We start from the raw sequence: 12,570 nt of genomic DNA, 5'->3' as shown, positions 1-12,570 counted from the left end.
TGCTGTGTAGTTGTTATGGGTATGATACATCTATGTCCAATATACTGCATATATACATGTTATTCCACACTATATTCACACTGTTTTTTTTCCCCCAACAAATGAATATGAGCATCTTTACCAATGTAGTACAACTTGGGAGATTACTGGTGCTTTTGTTACATTTGTGCGAAAACTTTGCCTATTATGAACTTATGGGACAATCCTAAATACTATGTGTACAGTTCATGACATTAATTATTAGCTTAACATTTAAACTAATATTAAAAAATGAATGTGAAGAACTCTACAACTGTGTTTACTGCCGCTATGGTATCAGCTCTAACTCTCTATTGCTCAATACATGCTTTACCTTCTTTTGTGTATGTGTGTGTTTATTTAGTGCCTACAAATGTAATCACCTAAATTGTGTGGACAAGCCAACAGCACCCACGAGGAAAACAGCTTAATAAACACGCTAAACCATATCTTAAACATTTAAATATGCAGAAAGGTTTCTGTGAGGGTAGGATTAGGAGTAGAGGATAGAAAATAACATTAGCCAATGAAAATGTGTGTGTGATCTCACTTGAAAACTGAATTATCAGGGTAGTTCGTGTATCCCACAGCATTGGCTCCACGTAGTAGCATCTGAAATGGGACATTGGGAATCAGAGCTCGGAGCTCCTGAAGCCTCTTCCACGGACATTCCCACAGAAAACGCATGGCTACATCGAATGTAGCTCCTAGAGAACACAAGAGAGATATTAAGGTCATGTCAAAGAGGTCAAGCGATCCTCAGAAAGCCAAAACATCTCAGCAAACTGTTTCAATTGATTAGCGTGAATGTATGTGTCTTAAGAAATGACTGAAGACTGTAAATATGTCACGTGCCTCCCCAATTCTCCAGGCTGAAGAGATTATTGAAGTTGTGGCTCACGAATGGAGCAATCTTCTTGAGGTCGTGTGTCCTGACACGAGTGGCCAGCAGGGACTGGTGGGCATCTCTGAAGGTAGTGTCCATCAGTAGAAGACCCTGGTGCTCTCGAATTGCCCGTGCAAAACCCTCAGGACCCTTCTTCAACAGCACCTCACGGAAGCCCATGGGCGGCTCACCTGGTAAGAAAAATGAATTATTTGTGAATGCCGCAGCACAAATATAAAGCCACCTGATCAACCCAAAACAACTTGGGTTTTATTAGGGGTGTACAATATTTACCAAAATGATATCTCAATATTTTGTGGGATTTTTATTTATTTATTTATTTTAATGATAATGGTAATTCACTAGATGAGTGAGCCATTGAGTCATTCATGCAGCTGGTTCATTCATATGACTGATTCATTCAGGAACAAAGCAAGCGACTTTTTCTGAAAGGATCATTGAATTACTGACTTAACGTGGATTCATTAATTCAATAAAAAGAGATTTATAACTGCTATTTTAGACCATTTTAGCTGTGGAAATATATATAAATAATAGTATTGATGATGTTGTGTTTAAAATGATTCACCTATATAAAAATATTCATTGTAATTGCAACTTATTGGAAACTTAATATTAATATAAATTCATATACCATTTGCAATCATGTCCATATTTGGGTAAAATCACACTCTTGCTTAAGTGATATTGCTTAATTATATCAAATGATATAAGACAAAAACTCATATTTTGGCATTTTCATCCCATATCGTCCATGCTGGGGGCCTTTTAATTGCATTCTAATAAGTTAAATCATGTAGTGAAAGTGTGCATTCTGAAGGCGCATTTTGTTTTTTGCAATGTGATTGACATAGCTACTGTACTAGTCAGCTTCCATGTTTAAAATGACAATTATAATAGTATCGTAGATACAAATCACCCCCCCCTAGGGACTATCTACTATTTATCTACTATTAACTAGTGACAGTCTTTGACAAACAGCTATGGACTGACGTTGCAGTAATCTGACTGCTTCTCATTGTGAGCTTGTCACACGTACAGCTGTGAAACAGGTGATCAATTAAATGAGTGCCACTGACACTTCTCACTGATTCCCTGTCATGCAATGTCTCGTTTTGCAGCCAATCAAAGTAAACTCGAAATAAGAACAGGAACACCACACAAATGTTTGCAGAGAAGAACAGGAAGAAAATGATGTGTTGAATAGTTTAAACCAGACCACATTTCTCTGCTAAACCTAAGCACTGTTTCACTGCCTGGAGCACAGGAGTCAGTGCCAAAGCTACGAGAACCCGCCAACCAAAAGACAATGGGAAATTCCTACTATTTATAGGTTTCAGATGTGGCAGTTTGAGGGGCCATTAACTCAGCAGGCAGGTGGGGGTACGGTTAACTTCCATTACAAACAATGTTGGACATACCGAATTTCTCCATTAATGCAAATGAGACAAACACATAAAAACTGTAGAAAAACTGGGTGGGTTGCTAGGTTATTAAAGCGAAAATCAAATCAAATCAAATCATGTTGTCCACTGAGAGAGGGAGTATGAGATAAAAAAGGATGGGGGAGACCAATGATAGAAGTTCGGTAAGAAATTGATGCATAGATTTGCATATTTCAAGGCATGAATACACCCACATTTGAGTTTAAATGTATGTGCTGATGTGGGAATCTCTCTGTATGGAACGCTGGCGGCCATATGAAAGGAAAGATGAAGGCCAAAGCCTATTTATCGCTCATTGTGTGTCTGAAATGCATATGCAACACACACAATGCAGAAGAGCATCTCATGAGGCTTGGGATACACCTACCACAGATGTGACCTACTTACACAGACACATGCATTTTTTATCCCATGAAAGACCGTTTCCATACAAACACCTACATACACAACACATATTTGGTCCAATTGTGCAGGGGGATGATTTTGTACATGCTCTGAAAACTACAGCCAGTCCCACAGAGAACTCATGTCTAAAGCACTGAGAACGGCAAGAAACTTTATTTTTTGGGATATGCATACTCATATGCATACAATCCATCTAGGGTCATTTGGGAATTATTTTACACATCATGTTCAACAAACAAGAAAAAAGGTCTGCCAATGAGAATGGGAGAAAATTGGCTAAATTAATTGCGCACACATATGCATGCACATATCCATCCCTTAGGAATCTCTCTCACACACACATCAGAGGGAGTGTGGTATGCAGCTCACACACACACACCTAAACCCCTGTAATGAGATTTCTAATGTGGCCGGATCCCTCTTTCATTTGGCAGAGGGAAGGAGAGAAGAGAAGGATTAAAGCTGCATTATCACACTCTCGTTCATCCACAGAGAGAGAGAGAGAGAGAGAGAGAGGGGGGAGAGAAGAGAGAGAAGACAGTGGAGGGAGTGCTGCCAATATTTAGTGTAGTTATAAACAAGAGTATGAATTTCACTGACATCTGTTGTGGTACACTTTTGATGTGGCAAGTGTGTCCGTAACCTGAGATATGTGTTTGAATAATTAAAACTAAATTAAACCAAAACTAAAAAGAACCAAAAATAATCTAAAAGAAACTATGACACTAAATTAACAGATAGTTTAGCCAAATAATACTAAAAAAACAACAACAACATTTAACTAAATGTTTTTTTTTGTTTTTTCTTAGATTTTCATTCATGTACTGCACTATGGTATCATGTCAGAAATTCTATTTTATTATTTATTTAGATGTATTAAATGTATTAACGGAGTGAAGGAATATAATTGCAGTATTTTTGTAATTAACCTAAAGCATGTGAGCATTTAGCCGGATTATAAATGTTTTTAGACTACTGTTTTTCATACATAAACCTAAAAATCATATTGTTATATTTTTACAATGGTATTGATGTGTGCTATATGTGTGGTTTTAACTAGTGGTGGAAAGAGTACTGAAAATTTGTACTTGAGTAAAAGTACTGTTACATTGCTGAAATAATACTCAATTACAAGTAAATTACTGGTGTCAAAACAGTACTTAAGTAAAAGTACTCATCTAAAACTACTCAGAGTACTATTTATTTTTAGTTACTTTTTGGCAGGCGATATTTAATGCATTACCAAAAATAGTAATATCAAAGATCTATGTGGATAATAGCTGGTTTGAACAAAACCCACTTTTATCTTATTGACAAAGTATGTGAATTAGTGGTCATGATACAGGAATTTTGAACTTCGATAACTTGAAAAATATCAGTGTCAAAGTACCACTGGAAGTTGCAACGGACTTCATTGTTGTAATGTATTTCCAATTGAAATGGAATATTGAATAAAGGTCAGGGTTTTATTGTGCCGTACCTTCTCTCCACCTCTTGCTCATAGCAGATTCACGGTTGGATAGGAGAGGTTAAGAATATCTGCTTGTTATGTCTGATTTCATGCTACACTGCTTCTGGGTCCTAACGCTCTGCCAGACGCCACCCAAAAAACAACAAACCATGCTAATATACACCCACGATGTCATGTAATACTGAAAAATTATTTATCTTCATACTGAAATCCCAGATAGCCTGAGAGTGATTCAACTAAAATATTAGTGTCCTGAGACACTGTGCCGTGCACAAATATTTTTTAAAATGCTTAGCTTAAATATGTAATATTAATTAATTAATGCTCATAAATGGCTGCTGAGATCGTATTCTCAAGTGAAATGAGTAGAGACTTGCACCCGGAAACAGCAGTCCTTACGACGTGACTTAACAAGAGGATTCTCTTCCAAGCCATCAAACTGAAGTCATCAGAGCAAGAACACCATTCCAGAGCGGAAGGCAATTTTCAGTTTTTGATTAAAGATTACGACAGCAGACACTTTTTTTTTTTTTGTGTATTGACTTGAACGGTTCAATTGCTCACCACAAGACCAGTAATGTGCACTAAAAAGTAAGTAGGGCCATTTTTTAAATAGTCAAATTTTCTCATGAGATTAACTGGACCGGAACATTCTTTAAAACTTCTTCTTCATGGTGTTTAATGGAACAAATTTAGGGTAACTAAATGATGACAAAATTTTCCCTTCAACTATATTTTTTAAGAGTTTACCTGTTTAGAAACAAGCTAAATTTAATCTATTAAGAATAATTTGTAACCTACAGTTTCAAAGTAGTGTGTGTGTGTGTGTCATACCCAGAGAAACAGAAGGAACAACTGGATCAACAGATGAGGATTTGGTTTTCACTGGAATAGGAGTCATGGGTCCATTTACCATTACGTGACCTGTGGAGAAAAACAGCAGATGTTTAAACAAATACACTCACATACATTTTAGGCTATCACAGGTGCGAAACTGATGAATGCACACACACACACACACACACACACACACACACTGACCCAGATAGTGCAGGAGTTTCTGGGCTCTGTTCTGCGTAGGTTTGAGGTTGAAAAGTTTCTGGTTCTCATCTATAAACTGGGTGTCAACTGTGCTGTACAGGAATTGGCTATTGCTCAATACATTCTGCAGGAAGGGGATATTTGTCTGAAAGAAAGAGAGAGATATTTAGATAATCAACCAACAGGTCACAACACATGCAATTATTCAATATTTGTATGGCGTTAGGAAATAAACGAAGTTATTGTAAATTCCAAATATGAATTGTCTGAGGAAAAAATGTGAGTAGTCCTTGCATCGACAAAACTGGCAATCGCTATGTTGCTAAGATGTTCTGAGTGTAAATATGCTGTTGCTATGGTGTTTCAGTCATTTAGTTGTTCTGAGTGGTTTTAGAATGTGGTTATGTGGTTGCTAGTGTGTTGCTATATAGCCACTAAGTTGTGCTGAGTGGCTTTAGAGTAGGGATGGGCAATTCTGGTCCCATAGAGTTTAGTTTCATCCCTAATCAAATGCAGATGCCTGTAATCCTGAAGACTTTGGTTAGATTTCCAGGACAGTGGAACAGTGGGCAGTTTTTTCCCCTTGTTTTATCATCAATCTAATTCTAAGCATGAGCAATAATCATTATATTTTCCTTAACAAACACCACATATGATAACAAATAAACAAAAAGATCCAATGCAAAACATTATTGTGATGCTAACGAAGAACAAAGCATCAAGATCAACTGGGGCCCAATAATTGTCCACTTCATTGGCAGCATTGTTTAGTACTCTCATAGGCAGTGGGAAGTTTGCATTGTAATCTGCTTTGTCTGAAAGCACTCAGTTCTTTGCTGATGGCATCTATAAATGCATTAGCATTTCAGACAGCTGCAGTTCAGTCCATAACAGAGCTCCTGCACTGGAATAGGCCCCAAGACTGCAGCTATCAAAACAGCAGTGCATACCGCTCACTGCACCAATAAACACTGTTTTAGCGTACGCAATGGGGCATGAGACAGGAATGTGTCGTATGACAGAAAGAAACAAGTCCAAAGCAAGTGCAGAAAAAAAGATGGGGATCTGTGTGTATTTTTATGTGACATACAGAACAGAAAGAGATCTAGAGAATGTAAAGGGACTAGGAGAGACAGAAGATGAGAATATAAAAAAGATCTTGTGGTAAAAAGAGCAATGATGTTAGATCTGAATTCAATCCCTTTCAGAGCCGACTACACTGACTGACAATTTGTCTCTACTATGTTACCAGTATTCCTGCAAACACACACAAGGATGCCCTCAACTCACATACTTCACACACTGTGTTCTACAAAGGGATCAAAACCCAATTACCAAGCAAAACTTGAGAGAAAATAGGGGATTTCTCAAGAGGATTCCAATGGAAGCTGAGGAGTTAATAGGGGATTTAATGCAGTTTTCCCTCCTATTTATCTCCAGCTTGGATCTAATGTGATGAGTGATGAACAGTTATGAAAATAACAGTTTAAGAGAGCTCAGATGAAGTTTTAAGGAAAGATCCAAAAAGTCCTGGATGAGAGAAGAAATCAGAAAATCAGTTTTACTGGTCCTGTGCATGTATGTTGCAGAAGAGAATAGCTTGGTTGAGATAGAGCAAAACGTGTCTTTCTTTTCATGTAATTTTTGCTCTAATTTGGCTGTCGTTCACTCCTGTCAAGCCCTGCAGGGTCAAATTTAGCCTCCATCTTTGCTTTTTTGGCCTCATTTAACAGATCAGCTTTCACAGCGGTCTTATCTCTATATTTCTCTCAAATTGTTTTCTGTTTAATCATGTCTGTCTTTTGATAGAGAAGCCTCTCATTTCTCTGTGCTGCTTGGTCTTCAAAATGTTTCCTCCTTGATTTTATTCCAGCACATTCCCCTGAATTCAGTTTGGTTCAACTTGACTCAGTTCGACTCATTACCCTTGATTGAATTAACTAGAATTATTTCTTTGATTTCGTAGTTTCAGTTCGACTCAGTTCAGCTTATTCAGATTATTCTTATCAGTTCTTATTCAAATTCAGTTTGGTTCAACTCTTTATTCCTGATCATTGGTTAAATCCATTGAGTTCATTTTGAATCAATTTGACTTAATTTGGTAGACAACGGATTCACTGCCATTCAGTTCTGTTCAGTTTAACTCAATTAAAATTAATAAAAACCATAAAATTAGCCCATATGAATTGAGCACTAAACATTGACCAATGCAGATACTGCACACAGAGCTCATCAAATATGGTAAACATGGAAACGCAACAACATTGAAAACAACCTCATTGGTTCTTGCAAAAGTTTGTACATGAGCTTCCGTATTCAACCTGGTCTCATAAAAAAACATAACTCTGTGCACTTTTTTTGCAACACCGTTTTTACATGCCATACTGCAAGTTTCACCACAATTATAAAGAGAAATGTCCACAGAGTGGCACTCATACTCATACTCTGTGAGCTACCAAACAAACCAAATGCCTATGAAAACCCATAGATATGAAGCTGGATGTGTGCGATGCTAAAATTCAAAAGTATATGTTTTCGACTCACCCAGCATATTAATATTGTCATAAAATGATTTAGTAATTGTGTGAAAATTATGCTTTATTAATCAAAACTCTAAATTTGTGTGAAAAGGAATAAAAGGTGTCTGAGGTTTACTGCCTCTAGTGTTCATTTTGGAAACTGCAGTGATGTACTTATTGGTAAGTATTTCACATCTCCCTAAAAAGTGCACCAAGGTACATTCATGCAATGAGAACAGGTAGCCTTTAATGTTTTGATATATGTGCATTGATCAGTGTTTATATGTGAGTAAAAAAAATCATAACACAAAGCAAACATGTCTCTTCAGAAGACTAGATTAAACCACTCAATTCATATGAATTACTTTTTTTAAGATGGAACTAGTGCATATGTATTTAAGTGTATGCAATGAAATCAGTAGTGTATGCAACCATTATATATTCTAATAATTAGAAAGAAAACTTGAGCGCATGTTATAATCTACAGAAAATTAAGAAATTCTTGTGATGTCTCACATCTTGCTGAAGTTCAATATTTCCAGCTGTCCATCTGTTCTGTGTTTAGGAACCAAAGCCAAAAACCGACTGATAATACAGAGAAAAATAACAAACTGAGTAACATCAAAGGCAGATATGACCCCATCTTATATCAACTCTCTCTCTCTCTCTCTCTCTCTCTCTCTCTCAATAAATGTTAGATAAACTGAATATTTGTTAAGCACTTCAAACTTCCAAACAGCCCAGGGGAAAAATTTTCCTATTTCAAACAGGTCTGTGACTGTCCACAACTCTCTTTATTTGCAAAAAGAGCAACACACACACACAAACAAACAAACAAATAAACAAATTAACATGCGCACAATTCTATTCAAAATAAAGGTCCGAGACAGTTTAATGAAAGGCCTTTATTTATCTGTCTAGCGGGGTGTGACAAAGCAAAGTATAGTCCTGTCAGCGTAATTGACATCTGTTCAAGAACAAGCATGGTTCTTGAAAAAAAATATGCAAAACCAAAACACATACAGATTCCTCCTGAATGTGTGAAGCCATTAGTGCATGAATAGAGGCCTGTCAAGAAATCCATCGTTCCATCCATCCATCTGTCCCTCTATCTCTCTTTCTACTGCAAAAGCGTATAAACAGAGATGGAAAGCAGACAACAGCATTCGGCAATGCCACAAACTTTCAGTGCAAAGCAAAAGCTGCATTTCAGCCATGCACTGTCCATGGTGCTGAACAGAGTTTGTGAGCACGAGACAAAACAAGCAAGAGTTTGATGGTAAGCACTCTCTCTGTGATTAATTGTCTTAGTTTTTTGATTCGTATGTGTTATGGCAATGGTGTGAATGTGCTATGACTAAATGTGTGTGAGGATGGGGGAGGAACTAAATATAGAAGAACACAAAACTTACACATTGCTCTCTCACACAGATAGTCTCAGATGTGTTTAGTAGGGTGGGGGTGGAGGCCCTTCTGCATAGTGTGAAAATAAATATTAGTTGACTAATATGGGCTCTTCAATGGCTTAATACAAAACCCAATACAGCCACTCCAACATTATTAGGACAAATGTATAAATGTCTTTGCAGTAGATAACGACATCATTATGAATGCACCATAAAGCAATACAATATGAGTCATTAGCTGATATTAGGGATTTTTTTTATTCTCATATTATTTTATTGATTTTGGTTGATATCGAAACATTTTATCATTTGTATTTGTATAATTACTGATTTTATTTTTCAAGTTTGTTTAATTTTGCCCTTTGTTACACACACACACAAATATTTTTTATCATTAAGGGCTAATTAGTATTGGCCAGAATTTAAATATTGGTGCACTGTATATTTATATGTTTCAATATCTGTAAATAATTGTCTTTAAACAGGTACATTTCTTCCTCTGTTGTTTTGACTTGGTTGCCTTTTTGAACAATGCATTGTGTTAATAATATTGCTCATTAGTTATGGATACAAGCTGCCAGAACTAGCACACATAGCATCGCGCACGCACGCACAAATGCACGCATGCACACACACACACCAATCGTTTTTATTTATGGTTGTATATTATGGACGTATCTAATCAAAGATGAATGATGTAAAATTGATTAATCCACTTGCCCACTATATAACTATGAAAAACAAGTGTAGCAAGGAGGACAAAGAAGAGTAAGGAGTGCTGGTTTTCAGTAGTGTTACACTCCACTACATTCTCTAATCAACTGAACAAATGAGGTTCGTCACATCTGAATAGTCTTCTTTTCTAATAAACCTCATACACAATAAACAAATATATGCTCACCTGCACAAGCTGCTTACCTGAGATGGCTGCATGGATGCTCTATATTTATTATTAGTCTGGAGTGTTGATGTGTTGTTGACGTGTGAGTCTGTTTTTAGTGGCATGTCTGAGTGTAAATGTGTTTGTGTGTTGTGGGGTATTGGTTTATGCTTGCTAGAACGTGGCCACCATTTTCAATATCATTATGGAAATAAACCAGCCAAAAGATATTGTGAAATGTTTTTTAAAATGAAAAATGACCCTGAATGAATATGAAAATATTTTAAGACAACACCATTCCATATTTTCTCTCTCTCTCTCTCTCTCTCTCTCTCATTACTTGGTGTGTGTTTGCCTTTAACTGGGTAAATTCGAAGGCTGTTCATAACTCATCTATTCCAATAATAACTAATAAGACAAGACAAATATAGCAGGCAGAGATGGAGAGAGGTTCTCGCTGATGGTACAGCTAGATAAATTACGTTTGTTCTCAAACACAGACTTTCTTCTCCCTCTGTTTCCTTCCATTTCTCAGATATACAAATATTACACATGTTTGTTTTCCATGATGGAGACTTCCATTGACTTCTATTATTTTTAAACTGAGTTAATGATATTTCCTATCTTCTAGATCAAAACGGTCACAGATCCAGGAATTACAAAATGACCTAATTTAGTGCATTAAGCTGATTTCCTCATGGGAACCATTTCCTGCAGGTGATTTTCAGGTGATTTCATCTTTTCCAGGGGCGTTTAGATCTTAATGTAGGCAAAACAAACATATATGGTATCTATGTATGTATATAAAACAGACACATACATTTAAACACAACATGAATTACAATATTAGCATTAATATTATATTATGTATTGCTGTATATGTCATGTATAAACAAAGTTAAACATTATAAGAGTGTTTGGGAGTGCAAATGTCTTATTAACATCAGGTAGCAGCAAAGGCTATATCAATCCTCTCAGCATTTGATGTACATCTTTATCTCCTTCCTCTCCGTATCACTCTCTCCATACTTAGCTCTTCCTTCTGCTTCTCTATCATCTCTTCCTATATCGCTCCCTCGCTACCCAAACCATCACACTCAGCCAATACTGCTGGAGGCTGTCCATCTCTCTCTCTCTCTCTGTCTTTTAGCCCCCTCCCTCCCTCACTCTCTCTCTCCAGTATCAGTGTGTAGTCAACACTCGCTCCTTAGTCGCTCGCTGGCTCGCGCAAACATCTCATCTGCTTGCGAAAGAAGAAAAAACAATTGTAGAAACCCGAGAAAATCTGAACAACAGTAGAAGCAAATGAGAGAAGTATGCAAACGCACTGCTAAAAATATCTAGCAGTACAAAAGAGATCTATCAATTTTTTGCTCTCATTTTTTTTCTTCTGTTCTGTTGTTCCCTGGATACCTGACCGACAGGATTAAAAATGACTTAAATTTCAATCAGCTGTGGCAGAAGAGAAAGAAAGAGGGATGAACAAAAGAGGAGTTTGTCCTCTGAAGAGATTCAGTGGCACACAGCTGGTGAGAACGAGGGAGTGTTAGACGGAGAGAGAGAAATCAAGAGAGGGAGGGAGAGGACCGGAGTCCGAAAGAGAGAGAATGAGGGTCTTGTTTCGCTTTTGAGGAAGCCAGGAGTCGGATCGGCATTTCCTGCAGGACGACTCGACTGGAAAAGCTGGAAAAGCAGGTTTGTGGGGACGTGTTTGCATGTGCATATGTGTGTGTCATTTCAATGATGGATAATGAGAGTAAAGAGGAAAAAGACATTTCTGATAAGGCATATAAAAACAAGAGAAAGCGATGATGAGACAGAGGGAAGATGCTTAGTGGAAAGCTTGTCAGTCTGCATGGTGACATGCCTGATGCCATATAAGACAGCTGCTTAACTCCTCTCTCTCTCTCTCTCTCTCTCTCTCTCTCACACACACACACACACACTCACACACACACGCACACACGCACATTAACTAGTAGTCACAGTCTCACACACAAAGCAGCACACACTGTCACCACACCCACAGATTAAAAAAAAAAACACTGTCTGCATCTGTGATTCTCTTGACGAGCACACGCACACACACGGGAGGTTTTTAATTTGAATGCTGCTTCTGTGCTGTCTGTGAGATGCTCAAGATGAATGACAAGCTGAAGAGGACACAAAAATAACTAGAGATGTGTGTGTGTGTGTGTGTGTGTGACAGAGATGGAGCAGAGAGAGGGAAGGTGAGAGACAAAATGACAAGAAAACACTTTGGTGACATTTCCAAGAGGGATCTATTTTTTTGTTGTTGTTTTGCAGTCGGATGAGGTGAGAAAACATGGAAAACTGTGAGAGACAGAGATGACTAAACAAGAGGAGAGATGCAGTCTAGAGGAATTATTTTAGAAGTGCAAAATCGATGCAAATCAGGGATGGTGTCCAGGGCTGGAAGGGGGATGTCCCGAGCCCTGTGATGGGGATGGTGGGGAT

The 12,570-nt window shown here is 37.5% G+C and overlaps 2 protein-coding genes across 3 annotated transcripts in view; one reads left to right on the top strand and one right to left on the bottom strand.

Annotated features, from left to right (window-relative positions):
• The window catches only part of pcxb (pyruvate carboxylase b), a 178,791-nt gene that overhangs the window by 32,558 nt on the left and 133,663 nt on the right, over positions 1–12,570 (bottom strand). Inside the window, exons 11-14 of the mRNA XM_026268700.1 lie at positions 5,288–5,432; positions 5,081–5,170; positions 874–1,095; positions 569–725 (exon numbers count right to left, since the gene is read on the bottom strand). Of these exons, the coding sequence (XP_026124485.1) occupies positions 569–725; positions 874–1,095; positions 5,081–5,170; positions 5,288–5,432 (614 nt within the window). The remainder of the gene's footprint in view (positions 1–568; positions 726–873; positions 1,096–5,080; positions 5,171–5,287; positions 5,433–12,570) is intronic.
• LOC113106608 (leucine-rich repeat and fibronectin type-III domain-containing protein 4) overlaps positions 6,005–12,570 on the top strand; it is a 32,574-nt gene continuing 26,008 nt past the window's right edge. For both annotated transcript variants that reach the window (XM_026268703.1, XM_026268702.1), the window contains exon 1: positions 6,005–11,787. The gene's annotated coding sequence lies outside the window, so the exon portion shown is untranslated. The remainder of the gene's footprint in view (positions 11,788–12,570) is intronic.

This window comes from Carassius auratus, chromosome 7, assembly GCF_003368295.1.
Source record: "Carassius auratus strain Wakin chromosome 7, ASM336829v1, whole genome shotgun sequence".
Lineage (NCBI taxonomy): Eukaryota > Metazoa > Chordata > Actinopteri > Cypriniformes > Cyprinidae > Carassius > Carassius auratus.
Note: the sequence above shows the minus strand (reverse complement) of the source record. Positions and strands in the feature narration are given on the sequence as shown.